Below are 26,456 nucleotides of genomic sequence, written 5' to 3' on the forward strand. Positions count from 1 at the left end.
ACTTATCTCATAGGAATAACTGGGAAAACAAGATGACTACATTATCTTTTTAAGGGTAACCTCTAAGAAGGGAGCAAGATATATACTTTGGCAGTAACAGCTGCTTTTGAGACAAAAGTAGATACCAGGTATCACAATAGCTAAGTTTGGCAAAGTGCAATATAATAAATAGCACAGCCAAGTTTGTTACTTGGCACATACTTTCTGAAAGCAGTATGGAAAAGTGACTTAAAGTTGGGTTTTTCGTATCACAGACCTCAGTCTTATTCCTGGTTCTGTGTGAGGTGATTCTGTGTAATTTCTTGAATGTTTTGTTTGTGAAGTGGGCCAGTAATGGAARTGTTCCCAATATTGCTTACAAAACCTTAATAAAAAAAGCTGTTATGCGTACACAGTCAGAAGCAGAAAGGAAGACTTGAAATCTTAGGCACTGCAGTTAAATACGCATTCTATTAAGTTATAGACTGGTCCCACTTCCAAAATGTCTGACAATTCATCAGCAAGGCAGACAATCTTGACAGACCTGCTAAACAAGTAAGCATTGCGYGAAATGTGTAATACTTGGCATATCTAATAGCCAAATAAAAACGTAAAACAAGAATGTATTTGGCAGACCGAGAAACTATTTAAATTGTCACCATCCATGGAACAATGATGAAGAGACAGCAAGTTTCACCTAATTCAAGACTGAAGAACATCTATAGCCCAGTCTTCCCGACTCCAAAAGGTGTCTGGGAAAGGCATCAGATAAACAGGAAATCTATTGTTTAAGAGACAAAGGGAAAGCAAGATTATTTTAACCATGAACAACTATACATTTATATGGAGAGACACAACAAAAATCTTTTTTTCAAAACAAAATGATATATAGCAGTAGAGTGGAAAATGGATGTGTCCTTAGGTTTCCAGGAGTTGGAGAGTTCACTGGATGAATCACAGATTACGTTCCAAAACTGTCTACCTTTTATTTCCTATCAAAATGTCAAGATTCACTCTACTGTAAATATAACTCCCCCAAAGGCTTCAGTGAGTAGCAATGTTTTACTTCAAATAAAGAAGYCTGCATGTGTGTGTTCCATCCTAATGCGTCTATGAGCCCACATGTTACACCCTTGCTTCTACAGTTCATACATAATATTGGCAATCAGCAACAAACTGACTGAGCAGAAACTGGATTTTAGTTCCTATCTTTGCCAACATCAGCAGTTAACTTATTTTTTAACATTTCATATTTGGCCCCTCCYCTAGAACCTTAGGGCCCATGTTCTCCCCAATTCCCACCACAATTACAATCCAGCACTACTTCAGATTGTGTCCCACTTTTCCCACTTCAGACATAAGCTGGGCTTTCCCTAGTGATGGTGGTCAGGAAATAAAAATTCAGAGTTATGCTATATATATGTGAGAACGAAGGGAACTTGGATTCTAATCTCCCTTTGGGCAGTACGAGGGAGTTACTTTTCCCCTTTATATCCAGCCCTATTGCACACAAGAAATAGAATGAAGCAACTGATTTTGAGCCAGAAAAGAGAGTTTTCCTCAGCTAGGAGCTCAGCTAATATAGTTTCTGATCAATAACTTAGAGCTTCTTCTGAATTAAAAACAAAAATAAAAAAAAACAAACGAAGAAAAACCTCTCTCCTCTCTTTTCTCAGGACTTTTCCAGAGTGCCTGTACCACCTCTGCATGGTGAGTAACAAACGAAACCTGGAATTCAAAACCCCCTCTCCACCCTCGAAGCCACAGGACCTGCCTCCAGTCCTAATTCATAACATCTCAACAGGCCAACAACGGCTTGAAATTATGGAAGGAAATTGTCAGTGCCTACCGCTGCTATTCACAGAGGTGCCAATGGTCTCAGCTGCAGTAATGCCTCACTGACCTAACAATATACTTCGGTGCTGGCAAGCGCAGATCCTYGTTAGGAGGCCCTTGGACCGTCGCCACGCCAGGACCTCTCAGATGCTGCRAGAAGATGCGCGTGTTTAGAAAGTTCTCACCACAGGCAAAATGTCTTAGCTTTGCATTTAAACAAAATACAGAACACTGCAAGTGGAGCTCAAGTTCTGTGCAAAAATAAACAAACAAAAAGCCTTCTACAAAGAGCTCCTTGATGCTCTGCTGCTGATTGGGAGTAAAGAATCTTAATGCCTCTTGCAGAGAAATGGTAACATTTTGCTTGTGACATGGGAATACAAGATATGCCACAAAGGAGCAGATCTGCAATCCATCTCCTTCCCRTATCTCTATCAGCGGCCAAACTTAATGCTTCGAAACTGCTTACAATAAACTCTGCAATCTGTGCAATGTGATACAGCAGCCGTTGTAATAACTGAAGGGCAAGCAAGAGATCCCTTCCAAATCCTGCAGGTGATCAGCTTACACCCTGAAGCTTGAGTGCTGGTATTTCTTATAACTCCCTCATCTAGCTAATGAAGYAGCAAATGGTATTCGTGCTGTTAAATCTGCAGTGATTCCAGACAACAAAGACTCTCTTACTCTTTCTATATTGTGAATATTTTCTGTTCTAACATCATTCTGTTCAATTTTTTTGAATAGTCTCTCTTTATCTTTTTATTCTGAAATTCAGGGATTGAAAAATTTTCCCCATGCTCTTGAAAACTTGAAGGGGCTTGCTGTTTATAAAATAATAACCAGATCTCAGGCTAAATTAATTAAATCTTACATGTTATTACAGCCACATCTCCCTGGTTAAAGTATCTGCTTGTCAGCCATATTAAGACAACTTTGTCAGCCTGTTATCCCAGTTTGGACTTTCCTGTTATTACTTCTGCTAGAGTCTGTGGCTGCACGTACTGTCATCACCACCCAACTGTCTTCTAGTAAAGTGCAGGAAAGGAGGCAGAAAAGAATTAAAAAACAGTGATAATCTGTTTCTTGGGGGCTCTGAATTGTCATTTCCAGGAAAAGTTTGTTTGATTTTTTTTTTTTTTTTTTTTTTAAGAATCTGTTTGGGACTACAGTTAGGGTCTCCACAAATTGATAAATGACCTTTTTAATTTTTTAAAATGATCCTTCGTTCTTTATCAAGCCGGAGCACAGACAGTTAAACAAGCCTTTCTTYACAACAGCTCTTGTCCCTAATAGTGTAGTATCTTTTTTTGTTTATTCTGTTTCCAGAYTGACAGACATGCTAAAAGTTACCTAAGCTGATTATTTTATTGTTAAGACAGAGATGTGTATACAAAATATGACTTTTTTTTTTTAATAGTTTAGGGACAAGAACATGCTGACTCACAGAGAGGAAAAAGGTGCAAGAGAAGAGAATAGGAGGAAGGAGGGAAATGAATCAACGGAAGTTTTACTCAAAAAAAAATGTTTTCCCTTTTAGCAGTCTGACAGACTTCTGCTTACTTGCTCTTTGGTATTTTTCCCCTTTTTTATATCATCTACAAGGTTTCAGGTGAAYGAACTGAGAATCTGAAGCAGCATCTTTCTTGCTGGCAAACAGCTTGAAAATTCTGTAAGGAGAAACATGGCAGACCCAWGGTATAACAGCAATTCCTCAGAACAGCTCTACCAACCCACTTCATAACACGGCTTTTGATAAATACCTATGCAGTTAACACGAGAACCCCTGTGCCATGACTCGCTGAGAATGTTATCTACCAAMCGGTATGCATGGACTTACGTATTTGGTGTAATTTAAGGAACTGCAGCAATTAGGCAAATGAGAYCCCAAGAGATAAAAATTCCAAAATCCTAAGGCAGCTGAATTTCAATACAATACTGTTTGGAAGTATTCTTGCATTTTTCATGCATCTGTCCAAAATCTCTTTACTTACTTTTTTTCCTTTCCAAACTGCTTTGTCCCAGCAGTTGAGATTCTGCCCACAATATATTTCTGTCTGACATAATGTACATTACCAAGGATGGCCTTTTATGTGACCGAGCTATTTGAACAAAAGAACATTTCTAAAACAGACAACCAGGTTCTATACTCACAGCTGTCTTCCTTACCAGTCAAGTTTCTGGCAATTAGTAGATTAATTGTGGGGATAAGTAAATAAAAATGAAAACAATACTTTTACAAGAAGAATTATCTTCATAAAACAAAAAGGGAGACCATGCTAGTTGTTTTAATGATAATATTTTTCTAAATATTAAAAAGAATTTCTTTTGAAATGAATGCATGTGAAACACTCAAAAACTCCTAATAGAAGTCATGCAAAAGTGTTATTTTTCTATTTCCTAAAGTACTTGAAAAGTATTTTACTTTCCAGTTCTTTCAATCTGTTTATATGTTGTAATGAGAAACAGACATTTTTTAACCATGCTATTGCAAGAAAAATAGCATTTTGGCCAAGAAAAATGCAGATTTCCCCACTACAGGAAACAATGAATCTAACAAACTTCAACACATTTAAGTAAAATATCAACTTAGTATTTTCATTTACAGTTTTGGTTTGAGAACAAAGCCAGGCTGCAAAGTCTCCGTTACGCAGTTTGTATCTGTTACATGAGTTAAACTAAATAGAATGGCTTCGTTCTGTATTTTTCTTTTTGTTATTTTTGTCTCTATTTATTACATACACGCAGATGTGGTTATTTAAATGAAACAAAGATATAATATGCTCAAAAGTAAGAGCTTTGGTGCTTTAAGCACTCTGATATACTATTTGTTTAATGTACAGTTATAAAGATTTTCTAAAGTGCCTTAAAATATACTATTAGCCTACTATAATTAATTGTATTTGAAGTAACTGCCATTGGCTTACAACATAATTATCCAAACKAATAACAGACACAACCCCAAATCTCAGATTCATGTTTTCCATTGTTTTTTGTTTCAATAATGAAACCCAGAACTCAGAGTTGTAAAAAGTTGAATGTTGGCTTATTCATGCCTCACTTCTACTTCTGAATTTTACTTACAGGCCCACCTCCATTATTTTTGTTTCCTAACATTGTATGTTAGGAAATGATCTTTAAACCTACTGAACCTCAGAACAACCATATGACTTATTTTGCTTACAACTTGAACTCTGTGACTCCTTCACGCTGACCAATTTATTAAAGTAAATAATTTGCTGAGATTAGTGAGGGTGTTGGCATTATAGCAACAGTGTATCATAGAAAACTAAGATCATTAGACACTACCAATTTTTCTTATAACGTAGTGTCACTTTTTAACAACTCAAAACATCCAACTACATAACAGACAGCTTGGCTGTATTTTAAATTAGCACAAATGCTAAAGCCAGGAAATGTAATTCTCAGGATATCAGAACAAAAGGTTCAGAGAAAAAGAATTCTTATATAGTATAAGATTATCAGGACTAGACTGTCACACTGTGACCTTGCTGGCGTCTAGCTAATCTGACAATATTTGGCAGAGCATTGTTTCAAATCAATAACTAATTAACAAAGTACAAAAGAAGTTGTACTGTTTTTTGAGACTCCTTGTTAAAAATGGCTTTTGGTTGCACATGGGCAGAAAGGTCGCTTTTATGACATCTTCACGAGTCTTTCAACATCTTGCCACTGTCAGATTAAATTACTTTTAGCAATTAATTGTCATAAGTTAAAACAGAAGCACATTTGTTACAGCAGGTTGTCATAATGACATGGTGAGGAGTTGTTTTGATATGAATTTCTTCCACTGACCCTCTATCATATCTTAATTTTTTTGGTTGACCTAACTGGAAAATTGGGAGCAATTTTCTAACTCAGGCAGCACAGGCCAGACGTTGGGGGTCTTATTGAGATTACATACTGAACAATAATTGAAAAGAAATCCCAGAGATAACTGATGATCTTGAGAATACCATGTATTTTTTAAAGATTATGAAATCTACCAAGTTGCAAGGTGGAATAACAAAAATCAACCCTCAAAAAACTGCAAAATGTAGCTAGTGTTACTGTTAAAAATTGTCTGTGATGCCATTTTAATCCTTTAGTAACCAACCCTATTTATTTGACATGCATCTTAGCATAAGGATTAAGATCTAGCAGATCTAGCTAGTATTCAGATAGTAGATTTGAAGAGTAGTTTCTGAAACCTGTATGCATTCAAAACTCACAACTTAGTTTTGGAGGTTTGGACCTGATTGTGCTTTAATAAAAAAATAATTTTACCCTTTAAGTTCTTTTTGTTAAACTTCTCTTTACTGTGATATATACATAACTGCCCCCATTATAGATAAATCTTCCAGTATTTAAAAATATGCTCCGTGTTTATACTAGTTGTATACTAGTGTATACTATCATACACTAGGGCAAAATTCAATAGACAAAAATCCTAACCAAAAACTTGTACTTATTTAATAAATGTTAAATCTCATTTCCTTTATTTGACCATTCTACCCCATTACCAGTCTCAAAAAAAAAAAAAAAAGGGGGGGGGGGGAGAAAAAAAAAGTCAGTTCACCACAATCAGTGCTGGTGTGAACCCAATAAAGCTCATCTTTAAAACAWGCAAGCATTATAGAGGGAGCACCTTCTTCTGCTCAACATCACAGGTCATTCTTCTGTGAGGTTTTTTTTACACCGTAGTATTTTAGGAGGAGAAAGAAAACTTTTAGTGATTAGCAAAAGCAACATGTAGATTGTATCCATAATTTCAGTCTTTATCACATATTTAAATCTTGTATGTGATACAAGACACAAGATACAACCACATATCATTATAATTTTGARTATCCAGGCCTTAATAACTGTACACAAACAGAAGAGCTTCTACCATTGCAATTATCAGAGAAGTCAGTCGGGCCACCAGGAACTAAGMAGATAACATAAGGTTCCTGTGAAAAAATGCCAAAGAATTTCCTTAATTCTAATAAGAAATTCAAATATATTTTTTGTTGTGTTTGCAGGTAATGTGTAAACACTATGTAGAGCCTACAGCTTACTCAATATTAAGTCTTGAAAAGTGTTCATCCAATTAGTACTTCTCATGACATAATTTAGAAAGTAACACCCCTGTGCTTTGAAGAGACTGTAAAGCCACAGTGAAGCCAGCAATGTACTAATTAAAGTACATAATAGAAATGTTAATCAAGACCTTAAGGAAAAGGCTGCAAGGAAATAACATAATCCCCACATTGCCATGTAATGCCCCAACGCCCAGTCATAGGGAATGAAGATAAACAGGAAAAGAGAAGGCAGATTCATTCTGCCCTGCACTACAGGAGAAGCAGGCTGCACAGAATAGCAGAGCTGGCTCCTGGAGCCACCTTTCATGCCGCAAGTAGCTGCCCTGCAAGTCCAACAGTTCTCTGGGTTGGTTAGCCCTGGATACCTTGCAGAGGATAATCAGCCAGGCCTGCAGGCTAACCAAGAACTTGGAATAGTCTGGACAGACCTTACAGCTAACAACTGTTGAAGAGCGTTTAACAAAGAACACTGCGCTATTTTTGTAGTTTAGCTCTGTCGGTGCAAATATGTTTCTCTTTAAGTATATTTTCAATCTTAAACCTTGTTCAGTAATAAAGCTGACAGTAAACGATAAGGATATCTGTCACCTATTGGATGTCTGGGAAATCCTCCAAACCGTGATCATATTTGCAATGCCAGATACCCCAGTACAATGCCAGAACACCCAATATTGTTCCTCCATTAAGCAGCACAGAATAGTTTTGGAGCTGATGATGCAGGTGCCTGCATGAACAGACTTCTTCCAATAACTTGCATTCACAAGAAGCTGTCAGGCACGCAGTGGGACAAGAGAACCCTAACAAATTTGTAAACCTTTATAAACATGGGCATAGGCTTAAGTGATGAAGAGAAACTCTGGGGGCCTGTCCAAGGGTTTTAAGGCAACTTGTAATTAAAGCATTGGTGTGCAGTCGAGGTAGAGATTTCRTTTTCACTTTGAAATTGACAGTGCAGACAAAATCTTTTAAGAACTGTGTTCATAGTCTTAGTTAAGCTGCTGTTCACCAATGCTTTTAATGTAGCCTTTTTAATTCTGCCATGCCTATCCTCTTCTAAATAAACATTTGGCAAATAATCAGTCTGACTGTCACAGGGTATTTTTTGTGTTCCAGAAACTTAAGAACTGCCTTGTAGTTTAAAATGAAGTTTGCAAACTCAGATTAACAAGATAGACAAAATCCTTTTTTTGCCGAAGAAGTAACAAAGAAGAGGGAGTAAGAAGGACATGGGCAGTACTTTTATCCTTCCCATCATGTAAAAATGGGCATGCTAGTAAAAGTCTAGAAAACATCTGGGGAAAAAAAATCTTATTGCTGTACTGCTCTTAGCTCTTTAAGCAAATTTAAGCATCTGATCTGCTAAGAATTCATCTTTCCTAAGGAAATCCTGAAAGTTCTGCTCAATATGCCCATGTTAAAAATGCCAAATAGCATCACTGTCTGGAGGGGTTTTTTGGTCTTAGTCACCTGAGCCTACTCCTCAAAAGAGGATGACCAACCACAATGTTACTAGTGCCAAATATTCTGAAATAGGTCAATTCACCACCCTTGGCAATGTCCACATCACTTGTGYCCAACTTGAATCCTACTTTGAAGACTGAAGTGGACCTCAGCAATACAGAGCCACGTACGTCAGAACAGACCTCTGGAAGTCATCTGGCACAACGAGCAAGCTGGCTCAAAGCAATGCCAGCCAGGACAGGTTGTAAGCACTGTGCCTGGTACTTTTAATCAAAACAAAAAAGACAGAGCTCTATAGTTTCAGCATCACGGAGCCATAAAAACATATGTTGTGTAAATTCCCTCAACCTGAACTGCCTGGTAGAGTATTGCATCTAAGATAAAGCAACTCCGCATACACTCCAGAGAGGTCCTGCAGATGACCACTGAGGACATGTACTCATTTACAGTATTTTCATGCCACAACTTTTTCTTGTCAACTTTTGGATGGTCTGTGGCCCCTCAGCAGAATTGAGGCAGTGGTCACCTTTTGCAGTGGTAGTCTTTCCTGGTTCTAAGAGACCCAAATTTCATCCACTCACTTTATCTTCAGGTAGAAAAATACATTATTTCATAATGTTGTTAGAACACTACATTATGGCTACATTACCATAATATTAACAGAATAATAACAGTATCTAAAATTCCACTCCGGTGACAATATTCTATCTAGTGCACATGAGGATAAAAATCCACTAACGATCAACCAAACTCTACCAGTTGCTGAGGCAGTTCAAAATAGAAAGGGAGAGGAAAAGGTAGAAGAAGATAATGAACAACAATCACCAATAATAGAAAGGTTTTTAAGATGCCTTTCTAGAAGTGGATATCATGATCAGATCAGATTCTGTTATTTTAAGATCCATCAGAGCAATAACTCAATTGCCCACTTAAGACATAGCAGTAAGATCCTTAAACAGCAAGCAATGTCYGAAAACTTGACAGATCTCAATGAGGAGGAATTTATATATGGCCAAGGTCTTCACTGTTAAGGATTTAAAAATAAGCAGCAGACATTAAACATAAGCCTACCCTTCTTTGGCAGCCAGTGTGAAGGACACATGATGAATAACATGATCCTGTCATCAGATGTGTGTGTTCATTTTTCAAATAACAGAAAAGCCCTTCCGAGAAATAAAGGGCAGTATCCAAGGCTCAGAGAAGCGTACTGCAAGATGGAATGTAAAAGGGCACGGACTTACCAAAGGATAAGGCCACAAAGTTAATTGCAGAACCTAGAAAACAGATTTCTAAAGTATTTCTGTGGTCTAAGCTATATTAAATGTCTTCATCATTACTTAATTCACAAAATCGGAAAGAATTTCTCAGCAAACCAGACCACTAAAAATATATATATATTCTTAACAATATCTACATGCAATTATTAAGATTTCTGTTTTACTAAGTTGAGAACAGAGTAGCTGTGGCACAGTTGAGTGACACAGTCCATTGCCCATTTTACTAGGGTATAATCTGAACTTGCAAGATCAATGAAATCAGATTATTCAGTTACACAGCAGGTGGAAAAGATAGGAGATACTAATGAAAAAACATTGTGGAAGGAAGCACTAGTTTCTAAAGAACAAATATGTTACATATGCTTACAGAGTGCCAGGCATATTGTCTGACTAACTACTTTTTTAATTACTTGCTCTACTATATGACTGGATCTACTGATTAAATCTTTGCTTTTGATAACAGGAAATGTTCCTGTTGTCTATATCCTACGTTTGCAAACGTTATCTCAGACAGCATGTCCTTTAGAGCTTGTAGGACTCTGAACACTCAAGCATGTGTAGGCTTGTTGAACTTTCACGTAGACTGTGTGCACGTGTGTGCTCGCGTGTGCAGGGGGAACTGCATAGAAATGGTCACAGCCTTCAAAATGCCTGGGGCTTCACAGACGGCTACTTTAGCTACTTTAGCTGAGGTTGGGAATTCAGAAGCTTTACGAAGACAACTTTTCTCAAGCAGACCCCTTGCTACAAGTTCTGTTGGTAAGCTACCACGTACCCTCCTGTTACAGWCCTACTTGCTTTCCCCTACTAACAAGGTCGCTCCTGTATTTTCTCCTAAGTTTCAGGCCACCAAGTGCGAAAATAATTGCAAAAAATATTTGTAACTCACACTGTGTTACAGGTATTTTATTAAGGCCTGACTAAAATTAAGAGATATTACAAAATACGTAAATTGTAAAGTAAATCTTTTAGGACAGCACAACTCTTCCATTTATTCCTAATAAAATGGGGAGATGACAAAAACAGAACTAATATTTTTGCTTTAGCAATCCAAACAGTAGTCTATTAAATAACTAAACTGCTATAAAAATTGACACGTCTATATAAACTGCAAGTTATTGCAGCACATTCTGATAGTGAGCTGAGAATCATTCTTGTGATGCTATATATCAACAGAATAGAAAGTGGAGCCCATTTTATCTTGATGCACAATTCCCATGCCCAAATGATAATGACTTGTTCTGCTTACCAGTTATAAAAGCATGCTTAGCTCTGTAAAAGGCTACAGATGAAGAGACCTCCTCTGCTTCCTGAAGAACCTACTTAGTATGGTTGTGATGTTTTTCTTGTTCCATGCTTTTGCCAAAAGTACCAAACTAGAAGCTCCCAAACTGTTTTAAAAAAGCCTAGAAAAACCTTAGGCTCTTAAACATACATAATTCTCAGTAACCCTGTGTGGAACTCAGTCTTACTTTTTTCAGTAGTTTCATTCCCAGCAGTGCCATCTATTGGGAAAACTCTCTAAAATAATTCAAATATTATTTGATTATAAAGAAAATAAATCTCATTGTGTATTGACTAATTCAGCCTTGCAAGTACTGATCAGAAATACACAGAAAGAGAATGAGAACTGCTAAATTTTAAAGTCTAGAACAGTATCCAAACATCCAAACAATTCAGGAAAGAGGACCTATTCCTCACACTACAAGGCACAAAAGTCACAAAATGCTTTTGAGCAATTTAGCATTTTAAACAAGGAGAAAAAATGGAGATAACAAGGATTCAACTGAGAGTGCAGAATGCGAAGATTATTCAAAATTTAAAGAAGTGGTGGCTGTAGATATTGTAATATCTTAAGAAGTACTTCTGTCTTGACATTGTGAAAAAGAAGCTGAAGTTAGTAAAATGTATTTCTCATGGCATGTTGATCAGCTATGGTGTTCACGAGGGCACAGCAAGAACTGAGTTCATGACATGAGCTCATGATGAAGCATATTTRTTTGCCTGTAAAGGGACCACAATAAACTGATTAAAAAGATAAACTTTGTTCTCAAGAGGCAAGTAATTCGAAATAGTAGAATTAATTACTCACACAGTAAGTACATTCACAAAAAGTAAGGATTTAGTAAAATCCTTCACTCAAGAGGATTTTAAAATACAACAAACAAAAAGGCTATAATAATTATTTTTTTCAAATTTTAAGTCACACACCAATTGCAGGGCAGATTATTCCAGAGTCCTCCATGTCATGGTTTCTTCTACTATTTCCAGCACATCTGACAGTGGTTACTGCTGTAGACTGCCAAGCAAACTACCAGGGAACTACCAGTCAGGTAGTCATCTAACCTCCAAAATCTAGAATTTGCTATTCATATTTTTCCTGTATTTTCACTTTGTTCTCCGTAGCAAATCAGGCAAAAACGACATCCCTGAATGTACTGTATCCTGTGTCCCAGTTCCCTGGCTGCTGACATTCATTTCCTAGGTCTCTACAAATGTTGTTTTCCTGACCTCCATGCATCAGGGTAGAGCTCATATATCCTATTCAATATCCATAAATATTTTTAGAAGGAAGGAGTGGAGGGGATATTCCATTAAAAAAAATATTTTGCAACAGTATCACTCATATCTAAGAGATACTAAATAAATTTATCACATAAAAATTAATTCCCATGTAGGCATGTAGAACTCTCATTRTATGAAGGTCTCTCTGGCTAAAAGRTACTCAAGAAAAGAAACATTTTGCAAAAAGGGTATATATTACCACTTGACCTMCTGCCAATGTTTATTTTGCTGTTTTTCCAAACACACTCAAATCTAGTATCAAAATATGCAATAACTGTGTACAGTAAGTTAGAAATTATTATTCTTGTTTTGGGTATTAGTTAAAGGTACATCCTTTGATTCTATTTGATAAATGATAAAGGACACTTACACAGACCAATCTGCACCGGCAGGAGGATGGCCTGCATGACCTACTCGGTCTTTTCAGTCCTGCTATAGCTCCACAATCAAGATAGGCAGTATCTGAGTGTAAGTTTGAATAATTCTATTCACCCTTGTCTTCAACAAGTAGGTCTGCCTTCTGCTGAGCTAGTTTGCTTTACCATCAGCTCACTAACTGCCCAGGTTTACTAAGCCTGCATCTTGCCTGAAAGGAAGGATGACTTGGATGACCTGTAAGAGAAGCTCTTTTTCCGAACAACAGGAGTACTACCGAACTCACGGTGGGAGGAGAGATGCAAGCTGATTCTTTCTTTTGGAAACTCATACAGCTTGCCTCACTTCTGGGAGCTGGATCTAACAACACACATTTTGTCGACATCATATAATGAAAGACACAAAAGCTAGATGGCCCCAATTTATTCCTTCTCTGTGATTAAACTAGATTTGTGAAATGCAGAACAAAGAAAGGGTAAGGCAGAATGTCCAGCCAGTGGTGCTCTGGAAGAGATGCAAAATCTGCCTTTGGTGATTATCTGCTTTTCTGTTTCTTGCTTGCTTAAGGAAAAGGTAACACATAGAACCATTCTATGACAYATTACATAAAGGTAAAGCACACTAWAAGAAGTATCTACCAACTCAGGATTTCTAAAAATACCTAGTATAACTGCACATGCTAAATAGCTAAATCATACTATATTTTAAACCCTACATACTCCAGCTATTTAATATAAAGGTGTCTGTTCATTGCAGTGACTACAGAAGGAAATGTTATAATTATTTTTTTCCTGATGAATAGAAGTTATTATAGGAGTTTAAACTTATTTGACACTCTTGGAATGACTCAGGGGTGTCACTGTTGATGCCCAGTGCTATTTTAGATGCCTTACAGTATTACATTTGGCTTCCAGCTGCTGGGCCAGTGGGATGCGGGCCTCCTGCAGGTCCTGTAACACATCTGCCAGATCACCTGCAGTGGCAGGTGTCCTAAATACCCCAGGGCACCTAAAATATCACTAGACATTTATGCCCCAGCACTTGAATTGCAGTCTGTTTGTTTCTTTGGTTCTAACTCTGAAAGTCTAATGGGATGTGGGGGAAAGAAAATGAAAACCATGGAAGTTTCCAAGCACTTCTAAGTTTTCCATTGTCAGGATGATTCCTCTGTTGCTTAGAAGTAAAAGAACTCACAAAACCAGAAAGAAATAATGAGCTTTCAAATATAAATATGAACAAACTAATATCATAGGCTATTTCAGCTTTATCGGTAAAGCAGAACAGAAATTAACACTTTATAATAGGGAAGAAAAGCYCTTATCATATACACATTGGAACGAAACTTTGGATACTTGAGTTCCTATTCTCAGTTCTGCCACAGATTTTTTCTGAACCTGAGCATGTCCCTTAATCTCTTGGGAGCTGTTAGTTTAGCGCTTATCATTTTGTCTCTTCTGGTGCAATAAAGGGCTTATTAGTTTGGGCTCAGCAGCACACTCATGTAGTCGCGCAGGTTTTGGATCAGAGCAGGCTCACTCCTTGCCAAGTCACAGTGCAGGTAAAGGGAGCCTGCATCTGTCCAAGAACGACCACGCAGCCCACCCCGAGGTAGCTAGCTGGAAGCGAGGCTACTCCGTTCAGGAAAAGGCTCAATCTTCAGAACGAAATCTGCTGCATTTAAAGGTCAGCAGGCACAAGCGGACACTCTGCCGTGACCTTAAGGCAGGCGATGCCTTGTGGCATTCTTACAGAACAATAAGCAGAAATGGCACAACCGTGCTTACGCTCTTGCCAGGATTTCCTGCCCACCAGCAGTTACTAAATATTTAACCTTGCATTAATAAACTTGCTTGTTACCACTTTTCTCTAAATACTGGTAGGATTAACCTGATACATCCATTTTTAGTAAAATGCGTTAAATAGTTGCACATGATCTTTTCTATTTAATCTCTCACGAAAAGTGAGAAAAATTATTTATGAAAAAATAAGTACTATCCAAAATTAATTTAATTCCATTGATAGGCTACTAGTATAAAGAGCACTGTTGTAAGTTGTACTATAGTAGAAATAAAATTTGCAATAAAAATGACCTTTATTAAACAGCTAATCTTAGTGAAAAAAACTGACAAATTCCCAGGAACAGGCGTAGCAAAAGCTTATCCCTCTTGTCCAGAAAACTTGACCCCATCGATCGGTCTGATAAAAGATATTACTTCTTCCTGTAATGCTTGCCTTTAACTCCTCTGGCAACGATGACATTATTACAAATTACTATTATTATAACTGATTTATACTTTTTCTTTAATAACATTTCAGGATCCATTCAGTATACATGTTTAAGTGGTGCATGCTATTTAGAAGGGGACAAACACTGATTTACATTTTTAAGTGTCTTGTAACATAGAGAAGACACTGTCAATGTGAGAATCTGTAGGAAGTGGGAGATGGCTTGGAGGATGGAGAGACTAATCATGTCACTTTTAAGCCTGTATGATCTGTTGCCATAGAAAAAGGCTAGAGAACAGCAAATTTTGACTTTAGCTCAGCAATACATGAAGGCTGGCTAGGGTACTAAGTTTCCAGGGGAAGCAATAGCCAATACGTACAGCAGCAGCCTCTGGTGGTCTAAGAAAAAATGTTAGGTAATATCTATACCTAGGGATAGAAATATGTTTTTAAAAGCAYGTATGTACATATTTAGCTATTTGATACAATTCAACACATTAAAAAACAGATGCTTTTAAAAATGATCTGCTGCAATACGCCTGTTAAAATCTCAACAGTAAGAGTATTAAAATTCATTATGCATTCATTAACACATTTATATAAAAGTAAAATGTTTTTGTTTAATCATTCTATAAAGTATTGTAGTCAATGTTGATTACTAAGAAGTTTTTTCCTTGGTTTGCACTGCTCAGAAAGAAACCAAATTTATAAGATTGTTACTGAATTGATGACATTTTCTGTCTTCACTCTTGAATTCAGTTGGCAGATGTTTTCAAGAACAAAAAATTCTGTCTTATTACAAAACATATTAAGCAGGTTTTTCTGCCATAATGTTTGACATGATGTTTATTGCCCAGACCAAATCAGTCCCTTTAACAAGCTTTAATGTATGCCAGAAAGTACATTATTTCATAGTTAAGGAAACTTACAGCATGAAACAATAAGTACTTTGATCTTTCAAGCATTATGCACTWTCTTAATACACTACATGCTCTGTTAGTCATTTTTATTTATATTCATTTTGTTTGAAAATATAGCATAATTTAAGATTTTATATTTTAAGGCTCTGCTCTTATTCTTGAATACCTCAGGTATTTGTATTTTTCTATGAAAACAAAGAAAATATTTAAAGAATAAYGGAAGAGTTACATTTCTCCAAATCTTGGAACGTCCAGCTACACAAGGCAGAGCATCATCCTGACAGCTTTAGTGTGTTCAAAAGGCACTTCCTCATCAGATCACAACAGATCTTAGCAACCCTAAATGAGCACAACTGAGATTATCTATTTCTACWTATGAGCAGTCTTAAACAATTTCTCCAGTATGCTTGACACAMACAAATTTTCCTTCAACATTAGGGGCTGTGGATGTCCTGTCTTTTTGCTTGTTTGTACTTCACTGAATGTATTTGCCACAGCCTTGTGAGGAAACCAAAGTTTACACTTAAGTCTCCTTCCAGCCCTTTGCCCTGTAAGGCTTACTGAAGCGTTTCAAAATTCTTTAACAATATTACTATCAAAGCAGATACTATCCCCTAGTATTTCTTTGGGGTGACAGTATGTTTTTTAACTTCTCAAGAGCCCAGTGAGTCAAAGGCAGTCTATACCACAGAAAAACAGAGTTTAAACTTAAAATGCCCTTTGAGAATACCCACAGTCAGCTTCAATACCATACCTCATAGCAACCTGTGGCTAAGATAAACCTAGCAGCAAGTCCCAGGGAGCGACCAAAGAGTGCTTTCTGGAGCATGCATAATCCTACATGTCCAAGCTTGACAGGCCAAAAATACATTCTAAATATGGCACTGTACCGTTTTTGTACCGTTACGTGCTACACGAAGCCAGACTAACACACCTGTGTCCACGGAAAAGGAAGAGAGAGCAGAGCATGCTGAATTCACCACTCCCCTTGCAACCACCTGTGACAGTCCTGCCCAACAGAGCAAATGGCACCCTAAGGGTAGCCCGGTTTTGTTGCAGAAACTGATAGGCAAGTGAATAGCAGTAATTTATCCTGCCATGTACCAATACAGAGTGTTTTTTACTCTATTTCAAAAAAAGTCCCTGTATTAGAGCCTACGAAAGAAAAAGAAATAAAAATCTTTCAGACTACAACACCAATTGTATCAGAAAAGCCGATTTCAGTTAATTTGTCAAGGAATGGAGATCAACACATATACTTTCACTAAAACTTACCCTATTTGTCTCCTTGGTTTGAAGGAAATAGAATAAAAGGAATGTCAACAGTCATCTTTAAGAAATAAAYTCACATAAAGAAAACAATATGGAGTCATGCATTTTGTGTTTTGGGGGKGTGTGTGTGTGTCAAACCTCCTGAAGCCAAATTTCATGCCCCATCAAGCAAGAGAACCACAAGAAGGTGAAATTGCTACAAAAGGTTCACTTTCAACATGGGGACACTAGACCAGCACGCTGACTACACRCATTTCTGGAATATACAATATCCACCAGCTTCTGAAGCACCCTTGCTACGAGTCTAGTTTTCTCTCGTAAGAGGCAGGGACCGACCGGTGGCACAATGGCTTAGCTCATAAAAAGCAACAGTTAGAAGAAAGAAGTGTGCCCTGTTGATCATTTTGAATATATATTTGCGTATACAGTTGTTTCCCATACTCAGTAACGAGATATTTCTCAAAAGATACAATAATATTTTACGCTATTAATAAGTCTCACAGCCAGGTTTCAAAATCTTTAGCTAGCTTGTAAAGCTGTACTTCTCCTATAAATTATTGTATTTTAAACTACAGTTAACAGGAATACATTAAAATTTAAAATAATTCTAACATCTGTTTTGCTGGATTTTTATCAATTTCACATGAGAAAGGCTTACACATTTTTAGTATTTTAACTCATTGTGGCATTTCTGACATGTTTTGCCATTGACTGAAAATGCTAACTTTCCTAATAATGGCTTTGGAAACTGTATGACTCAGTCTAGTATGTATAATGCATAGTATGTATATGAAGCAGAATGTGTCAAAGTGCAAATAATATTGTTTGTGCCCCCTGCAGAATTAGAAATCCTTGGGTAGCGCTGTTATAACGATCCCATGCTGGTAGCATTACAAAGTGCAAAGGTTCACTGAGTAAGAAAAGAGCAAGGGACAGAGTTTCCTCATTACACCATTCTTGAACTATTCTGGCTTAAATATTTATTAAGATATTAATAACTCTCCGCCTTTATCTGCCTTCAGAAGTTTAGCTGTAACACAATGGATGGCTGCTCATACGAAAACAATACATTACAGGGTAAATCTGCTACCACACAAGATGAACACCGGTGTTTTCTACAATACGTTATTAATTCAGCAGGTAATACGTTAAAACTATCAGGCTATAACTACTGCCCTTCCCAATATAAGACAATTTAATAAATACATGCATGACATTGTTGAGCTAATATGTTGCCAAGCTGTAGTAGAAAATGTTTCTTATGTACACCTCTGTTTATAAAATTATTTTTACGAAGTCTTCCTTAAATCGTTCTCTCTCTTGATAGCACCAGCGAGTTTCTCTGGGGTTTATGTGAAGTCCCACTTTGAAATTAGAAAGGAATGTTTTGTAACTCTTCCAAATTTTCCTTTCTATAAATGATAAAAAATATCAATAGAATAAAGAGCCAGGCACTTTGAATGAACCCCTGAATGCCATCTAAAGTAATGTGTGTATGTTTTTTTTTTTTTTTCAAGTATACTAATACAGGCAGTAAACGTGTATATACATTATTCAAGAAAGGCAAACAAAACTAAAAGGAACTTACTCTAATATACATCTGCACTGTTTCTTTTTCTTTTTGTGGGTTTCGATACTTTTCGTAGAAGTCGCGTCGCTTCTTTGTTTCCTTCTGGATTTTATCTTTTCTTTCTCTCTTTTCTGCAGGTTCATCTGAGCTATCAGAAGACAGCTGTACTGGGGCTTTTGTCTTCTCCACTTCAATATAGTTCTCATTGGGATTCAGTACTATTACTCCATAGCCTTCCTGTTTTAGAAGAGACAAAAAAAGGAATATGAAAAGGGAGATTTAATACTTGAAAATTCATTGAATTTACTTTAATACTCTTAAGAATGTACACATTTATTTCAGTAAGTTCACACAATATAATTTTCTGAATATTTTAAGAATATTCTCTGTTTCATTTTTGTCATTGAAAGGAATATTATGTGTGAATATGTTTGTGCACGTCTTTATGCATATACACATCCCTCAGCATCAGAAAGGTTGCCTGTTTTATCTTTAATATAATTTAATATATTGTTGTTATTCGTAAGCGTGTTATATGACTTTTCCCAGAAAAAGTACTAGAACCAAAAGCAAAATATTGTATGAAGTCTACAGAATGATGAATATGAAGGTTTATGCCCAGCCAATAAAAACCTTAATAATAGAAAGGATGGAGTGATTTCATATATATATTACATAAAMCTATTCAGCACAATTTAAAATAGTAAAACCTTTTGTCTAGCTGACAACAAGCACACCATGCACAAACCAACAGTGGCAGTAACAATGAATCTATACCAGAACTGATTCACTGCTATTGCTTACAAGTCAACTCTCTTACTGTGCGGATGACTTTTAAGTACCTCTTTAAATCTGCTCTAAAACTTCATTGGGATTACGTCCTGCATTCAAAAATACAGAGAAAATTTGTGATCTGCAGGATGCTTTTGAACATACCAGCTGCATTTTTGTGCCTCTGAAAATGAGCTGATTGAAAAATACAGGAATTTCTGAATGAGAAATAAACCTTGAATTAATCAGCTCATTATTTTATTATGATTTTAAATGATGGTAACCCTTATAACAATTGTATTATTTGTGAATGTTATAATCGTAAATGCAGAGAGAAAAGAGAAGCACATGCATTTAACAGATGAATCCTTAAAGTTACTRTGGGTTCCAATGAAAACCAAGCTGTCTTGCAAAAGCAAATTTTGAAATAAAGACTTACTTTTTGAAAATGTCTATATTAATTATCTAACTAAACAGCTTTATTCTAGGTTTTTATTTGATGCTTAATTTTGCATTTAGGCTAGGCCAGAAGATCAAAGAAGTTCGCATACCTAGCTGACCAGAGTAAACCAAATCTACACCAACAAAAGATACTTTATTTGGACTTGCTTTATTCTAATCTGTAAAGCTATTCAAAAATCTTGTAACGCATTGTGATCACTGTCAGGTAGACAGATTGTCACTTGGTGATTTTCTACAGTTGGACACACTCGACTAGTTATTAAAATCACATTTGAAGGAAGTTCCTACCCCTCTTCCTTGTGCCTGCACAACTTTTCACGCCCTTCTCAAATTTCTGCCATAGCTTCTCCTCCCACCAAAACTAAGTTAAAGGACACTGTTGCACTCTGCTAAACAGAGTGAAATAGAGGCATTCAGTACACTGTCTCTGGTGTAAGGAACATAGTCAAAAAAGGTCACCATAGGCCAAAGAGAAAATTGCCTCCTTACTAGACTCTGTGCCATGAGTAAGTGGTCTCCTGTCATGTTTCTTCCCTGCCCTCCCTACCAAGTGAATTGAGCTGAAATAAATAAATAAATAAATAAATAAACGGATGAATAAGCCGAGCAAAGAAAAACGGAAAACAAAAGAAAAGACAGTTTAGAATTTAACCATGCCATTATTAGACACCTTATAAATTAGCAGGCACTAAGCCTCTGCTAGTCGTACATAGAAACTTCCACTTAAAAAAAAAAAAAATTTCAAACCCCCAAACTCAGTATCTACCACAGAGGAGAGCGGCACTTAGCACATCTATTTAGAAACAGCACGAGGTTGTGCACCTCCGATGAAAGCGTGATTCTGGAGCTCGCTAGCTACCGAGTGGGGCCGAGTTTCACAACTCTTTGTGTGAAGCACGTTGGCGGCTTTGGCGCGCAATAGGCACTGCTTTGTCTGCCGTTCATCTTCTCGACCTGCTCACTTGGAACAGAGACGTTCCGCGTATCGATCCCTCTTGCTTTCTATACAAAGCCAAACGCAAAATTCGTGTATTTATTACAGGTTTACAAGTGTTACAGGAATTTGAAACTCTGTGTTCACTTTAAGCTCACCACAAAACAGACACATAAATCATCAAAGAAGTAGAATTTGTCTAAGTTATTGATTATGTAACTGAAAATTACATGACTCATTTGTCCAATTTTATGAGGACACAATGTCAATTTTTCACACAGACATCAACAGATGAAATATGATTCCATTTTTAAATTCACTATTTCATAAATCAATTAAAGGTTTTTTTATCAATTATATTTTAAGCAGCATAACGTGTCTCCCTTCACAAATTTATTTATTTTTTTTCCAAGATAGCAGGCTCTTCCTGCCAGCACAATTACAGTAATTAAATAATAATAAGAGACAATTTTCCCYTCAAATAAGGAAAAAGCTCAGCTTACAACTCTCAAGATTTTCTCTTAAGAAAATAATCTATTCTCGGATTGTTTTGTTTACACGATGCACTATGCTTCCCTTCACCTTGTCTGTCATCCTAAACKCACTGTGTAAAGTGCAAAGTCATTTTACAGCACAAGGCTAAACTTTGCGTGCGGGGGGAACCTCCTCAGATATTCAGCTGGCTGCTACAAGCCAAGCCCAGTGCTCTATCACACGTCTGAGAGAATGCAGATGTTATCCAGAAGTCAAAGCTTGTCTCCATCACCCGTTAGTACACCTGCGATGAGGTGTAATAACCAGCATAGACACCGACAAACCTCAGTTTCATTCTCTAATCTACCGGTTCACTGGACACAATTATGGTTTCTCTTTCAAACTAAAATACTCTATTAAAAGATATTTCCTCGAACTCTAATTCTTCAAGATAAGCTAATAGGAAAATGTAATCTCTACAGTCTCCTAGCTTTCTCCAAGTAGCTACTTCCCAAGGTAGAAGACTGTGTGCAAACTCTACTTTCAGGTTCAAAAATAGTTACAAATACAAATAATACTTGTTTTATGATTTAGTCAGCAAGTTATGACTAAAAGGAACCAAGCTGAAAAAGTCCAATGTTGGAAAGAATAACAAATATCACAAAGCTGAGATGCAATACCATTACTACGAAGTCAGAAAAATGCAGAAGAGCCTTATTCAGGTAACACGTAAATGAAAAAGCACTTTTGTCTCTTACTGAAAATTGAGCAGGACATTCAAAACTGAAGGAACATAAAAATTTTTGCCTCAGACAGTAAAAGTAGAGTTGAAAAAAAAAACTCTGCCTCCCCCCTCCCCAAGCCCTGAACTATTTGAGGTGAATTCCCAATCTTTGGAAATCTCTTCTGCCTGGCCAAATGAATAATGAGCTGGAAGCATACAGCTCTGCATATTAATCCACTGAGATGAGACACCATACGCGACCAGGGAGGTCAGCGGCTGGAGCGGAGTCTTTTGACCTATGTTACTATCTTTCTGGACTACAAGTGAGGGTCTGAAGGAGATCCTTTTCCTACACCTTATCAATCTTGAATTTTCAAGTTCAGATTCCTGGTTGCGTTATTTGCAACAAGATCAGAGTTAATCCCCATGGGAAACGTAAACTCGAAGTGTTTAGATCTCAAACCTGCCCGTGGTTAAAATGGACACAGCCATGTCCGTCCACCTTTTGGAAAGATGTACGTTCTGTTTATTCCCCAGCTTTTTYGCGAGAAGGGTACGTCCATGTCGCTGTTGCGGCATCCTAGGTGCACGAGTGGGATGAGGCCATGACAACCAATCAGAAGTCACTAGTGAAGCGTTAAAGTAAACATAGCTGTTGGAGATGCAGCTCAGCTTGAAAAATGCCCCCTCCATTATTTGAGCAATTTTCTCAAGACGTGACCTGAGACTGAAACGCCTGAAATGTCAGTTGACTCCGTTTTCTGTTTCCACGCAATGTACGTTTTGGCAAGTGCACCCCGCTAACATTTTGCAATATTTTCATCCCAATATTTTACACCTCAACTCTTAGCGCTCCAAATTCCAGTGCGGTGTCCAAGGGTGTAAAAATGCTGCGTTTCTGCCAAACACACATTGTCCCGGCAAGTTCCCGACTTAAAATAGCTCACCAAGTTAGGCAGGAAAAGAAAACATGCCACAAAAAGTTTTTTAGAGGACCACCTGTTGTCTATTATTTTTACATAGCACTTACTCATAAATCATAACACAGGGTAATTAATCAAGCTGTCAAAGAGAAGGTCAAAGGTGACGTGGGGGAGTCAGAAGGTCACGCATGGGCTGATAGAGGTCAGGGTCACACCGCATTCCTCATTATCAAGTTGGGATGAGAGACGGCCCAAGCAAACAAAAGTGAAAGCAGATGGAGAAGTGAGTGGAAAAAAAAAAAAAAAAAGAAGAAGAAGAAAAAAGGAGAGAGAGAGGAGAGAGAGAGAAGAAGGAAATTTCACAAACAAAAAGAAAAGTGAAAGAAGAATGTCAGTTGCCTTCACACAAGGAGGAGAATAGAGCAGAAATATATTGAAAAGTTCTCAAAAGGTCTCCCACAATATAAAGAAACTACAATTTGATTATCTAAATACAACATTTAATATAACTTCTTCCATTGGATCTTTTTGCAGATATTAAGCCGTGCTGCAAAATGCATACGGTAGTTCTGGTCCCATTTCACAGCTGAAGTCAATCCTTTCAAGGTGAATTAGACAAAAGGAACCTATCACCATGATGAATGCTGATAGATATAYAAAATTGCTTCTAAATGCTAAACTTTATTCCTGTTTATGGCTACAACCAATAGATGTTCAATAAAAAAGTTATAACCTGTTTGAATGATGTATTAAGAACTACACTTTCATATACACAAATACTCAAAAACACAAAGCATCATAAAAGTCCCTCTGGATGACACAACAGTTATAAAATATTCTATCATTACACTGACCTGAATTAGATGCAGAATACTGTGCAAAATTAGCTGTCACCCTTTCCTCAAAATCTTTGTTAATCTCATTTTGAATGTTTGCAGCTTTATCAACACATGCATCAATGTCAGCTCCTTGGTTACTGAACCGCTGTACTTGGAAGAAGATATAATTAAAATGTTTTGGCACAGAAAAGGTGAAATTGTATCTTCCCCTGTTCCCTGAGGAGTCTGTAAAACATGTAGGATATATTGACAAACACACACCCTTGTCTAGAGCCCTGACATCCCAGGTCACCCAACTGCTATTTATTTCAAAACATTCACTTTACACTTACCCAAACTGTCACCTGCTGTGTTACTAACTTTTAATGGATATTAGAGCTATAAAAACAATAAACTCTTCATTTCCTTTCTGTTAYTGCCTTCTAATTCCTCACTGCATTAGGTCCATATCTATTTGCACGCAGAACTATATTCATCTTATTTCACCATAAATCATGCCATCAATATGTTTTACTTTGCTATCTGTTAATTTGGTGTTAGCACAGCTATACCAGAAAAATCAACGTTCAAGGCTAAAAAAAAAAAAAAAACCAAAACGAACACCCAGTTAAGCTGTTATTACATTTTGAGTTTTACTGTGGAAAAGTTTTGAAAAGAATTCATGTTATACATTTATCTATAATTAACAACCCAAATATATCTATGTGTAAGATTCGTAATCCTGTCTCATGATATTTGTTCCCAAGGCCAAAACTGAATAAGCACATCTACATATTCTGAGCATTTTACTCCCCTAGGTGCGTCTTGTGGTCTTGATATGGATCTTCTGTAGCTTTCTAAGCACTGTCTTATTTCACTACTATTTTTAGTGAAAAATTATTTCTCATAGTAAGTGAAATACAAGAAACTTAAAAAAAGCTATAGAATAAACAATTTGYGAATTAACAAAAAATAATTATGTTCAACTACTGCTTCAAACATTGTTTAAATAAACCTCAACCTCATTACCTCTCCCTAATGTGAGATTCAGCCTTTCTAGTAGAAAGCACTGGAGGCTAAATGGAAGGGAATTCACCCCAACCCCACAGGCAGCATGCAAGATTACAAATAACCCTTCCATACTTGCTATCTAGACTACAATAAAGCTTTTTCCTCCTCTTCACCAAGTACGTACAACTTTGGGGTCCAAACGATCTACAAAAGAATGAATTCAACAGCTGCCCCCAAGACCAAGCACCTCTTGATACCTTAGAGGACCTGGTTTCTATCCTTCCTATAATTAAAGCCTGTATTCTGAAGGTTTTATCCTCTCTGCTATGAAACTGTTTTACTCTCTTTTCTTTAAAAATTTGCAGAAGCTTCCATCGGGTGAGAGAACTTTGTGCACATTTTACTTTTCTAAGATTTTAATGAAAAGATTATTCAGATGTATACAGAACTTAACGCTTTGAAACCGACGTACTAGAAACAGAATGGGAATCAAATAATCTTCATAAAACCCCCACAGTAATAAGTAATTATCAGCTTTAATTTACAAATAGGGAAACCAAGGGGGCTGAAAATTACTCTCAGAAAGTTATGCTCAAATAAGGTGCAGAGATGAAGGTGCACTGCAGGATTTTTGAATGTTTCTATGGTATTTCTAAGCATGCCATTAGTTGACAGCCAAATTTCTCAACTGCAAATTAATTTTCCAATCCACTCTGCCTCCTTCCTGAGGATAGCATAGCAGGTTTCCATTATTCTCATTTGTATCTCATAATAAATATACCCCAATTAAGCTTTAAGTATGCATATATGTACCTATTTTAATGTAGCACAATTTGAAAAAAAAAAGTAAATTTATTCTAATAAATTATACCTCACTTCTTCCCCTTTTGTAATTGTGTAAAATATTTTTGTAAACATTTTCTTTTTGTGAACTGTTCTGTAGATATCTCAATGGGCTCAGGGGTTTGCCTGGTTGTGTAACCTCTTTAGCTTGCAGAAAGGCAATGCAAGTCACCAAGTTCTTCTAATTCACCTCTCATTTCAAGAATTTATGAATTAAACCATTACAGGAAAAGATTAAACGTCAACCTCTTCGAAGGTCTACATTTCAGCATTTTGTTCTGTACAGTAAAGTGAAAATACATCACGCACACAAATGTTCTCTGTAAAATCTTGAAGTTGTCCACATCTTGAAAGGTAATTCCCATTTAGTGTTGGGCACTGTTTGTGACTACAGTCTAAAAATCTTCCTTCTCAACGACAGAAAATTCAGGTGGTTTTAGCATATGTATTTATTCAGCCACTTCCATGAGAAAATAAGCACTCCTAAGCTAAGACTAAAGCTTCCAGTTTGTACCTATCTTCAAAAAACAGGTGCAATTCAGTACATTGATGCTCCTTCCTTCCCACAGTGACCTATGTCAGAAGACCTTCTTATACTTCTTCTGCTAAATAATTTAATTACTTATGAGTTATGGTTTCTTTGTAACCTTTTAAATGACTAACTCATTAAAATGCAAAATTATGCAAAACATGATGTCACCGGGTCAAACAGCTGTGTTGGTAAAATTATGGCTGTGAAAGTCCCTAAGAACATGAAAATATTAATAATTTATATTGCTCATTATATGGCAAAAACTCTTCAAACAGATTTAGAGACAGATTAATTTTATAACCACAAAATGCTACACTACCTCACGGTAACAAATCTTTTTACCATCTGTGACCCTTCTGTATACATAAAATATCATTTAAAAATCTTTCTGTTGATATGCTT

General features: G+C 36.7%; 1 protein-coding gene across 1 annotated transcript in view; it reads right to left on the reverse strand.

The window, feature by feature from the left end:
• ARB2A (ARB2 cotranscriptional regulator A) overlaps positions 1 to 26,456 on the reverse strand; it is a 266,638-nt gene that overhangs the window by 123,538 nt on the left and 116,644 nt on the right. The window contains exon 7 of the mRNA XM_085299729.1: positions 18,581 to 18,799. Coding sequence (XP_085155855.1) covers positions 18,581 to 18,799 — 219 coding nt within the window. The remainder of the gene's footprint in view (positions 1 to 18,580; positions 18,800 to 26,456) is intronic.

Source organism: Rhea americana, unplaced genomic scaffold (genome assembly GCF_003343005.1).
Source record: "Rhea americana isolate MKP2758 unplaced genomic scaffold, rheAme1 scaffold_153, whole genome shotgun sequence".
Classification (NCBI taxonomy): domain Eukaryota; kingdom Metazoa; phylum Chordata; class Aves; order Rheiformes; family Rheidae; genus Rhea; species Rhea americana.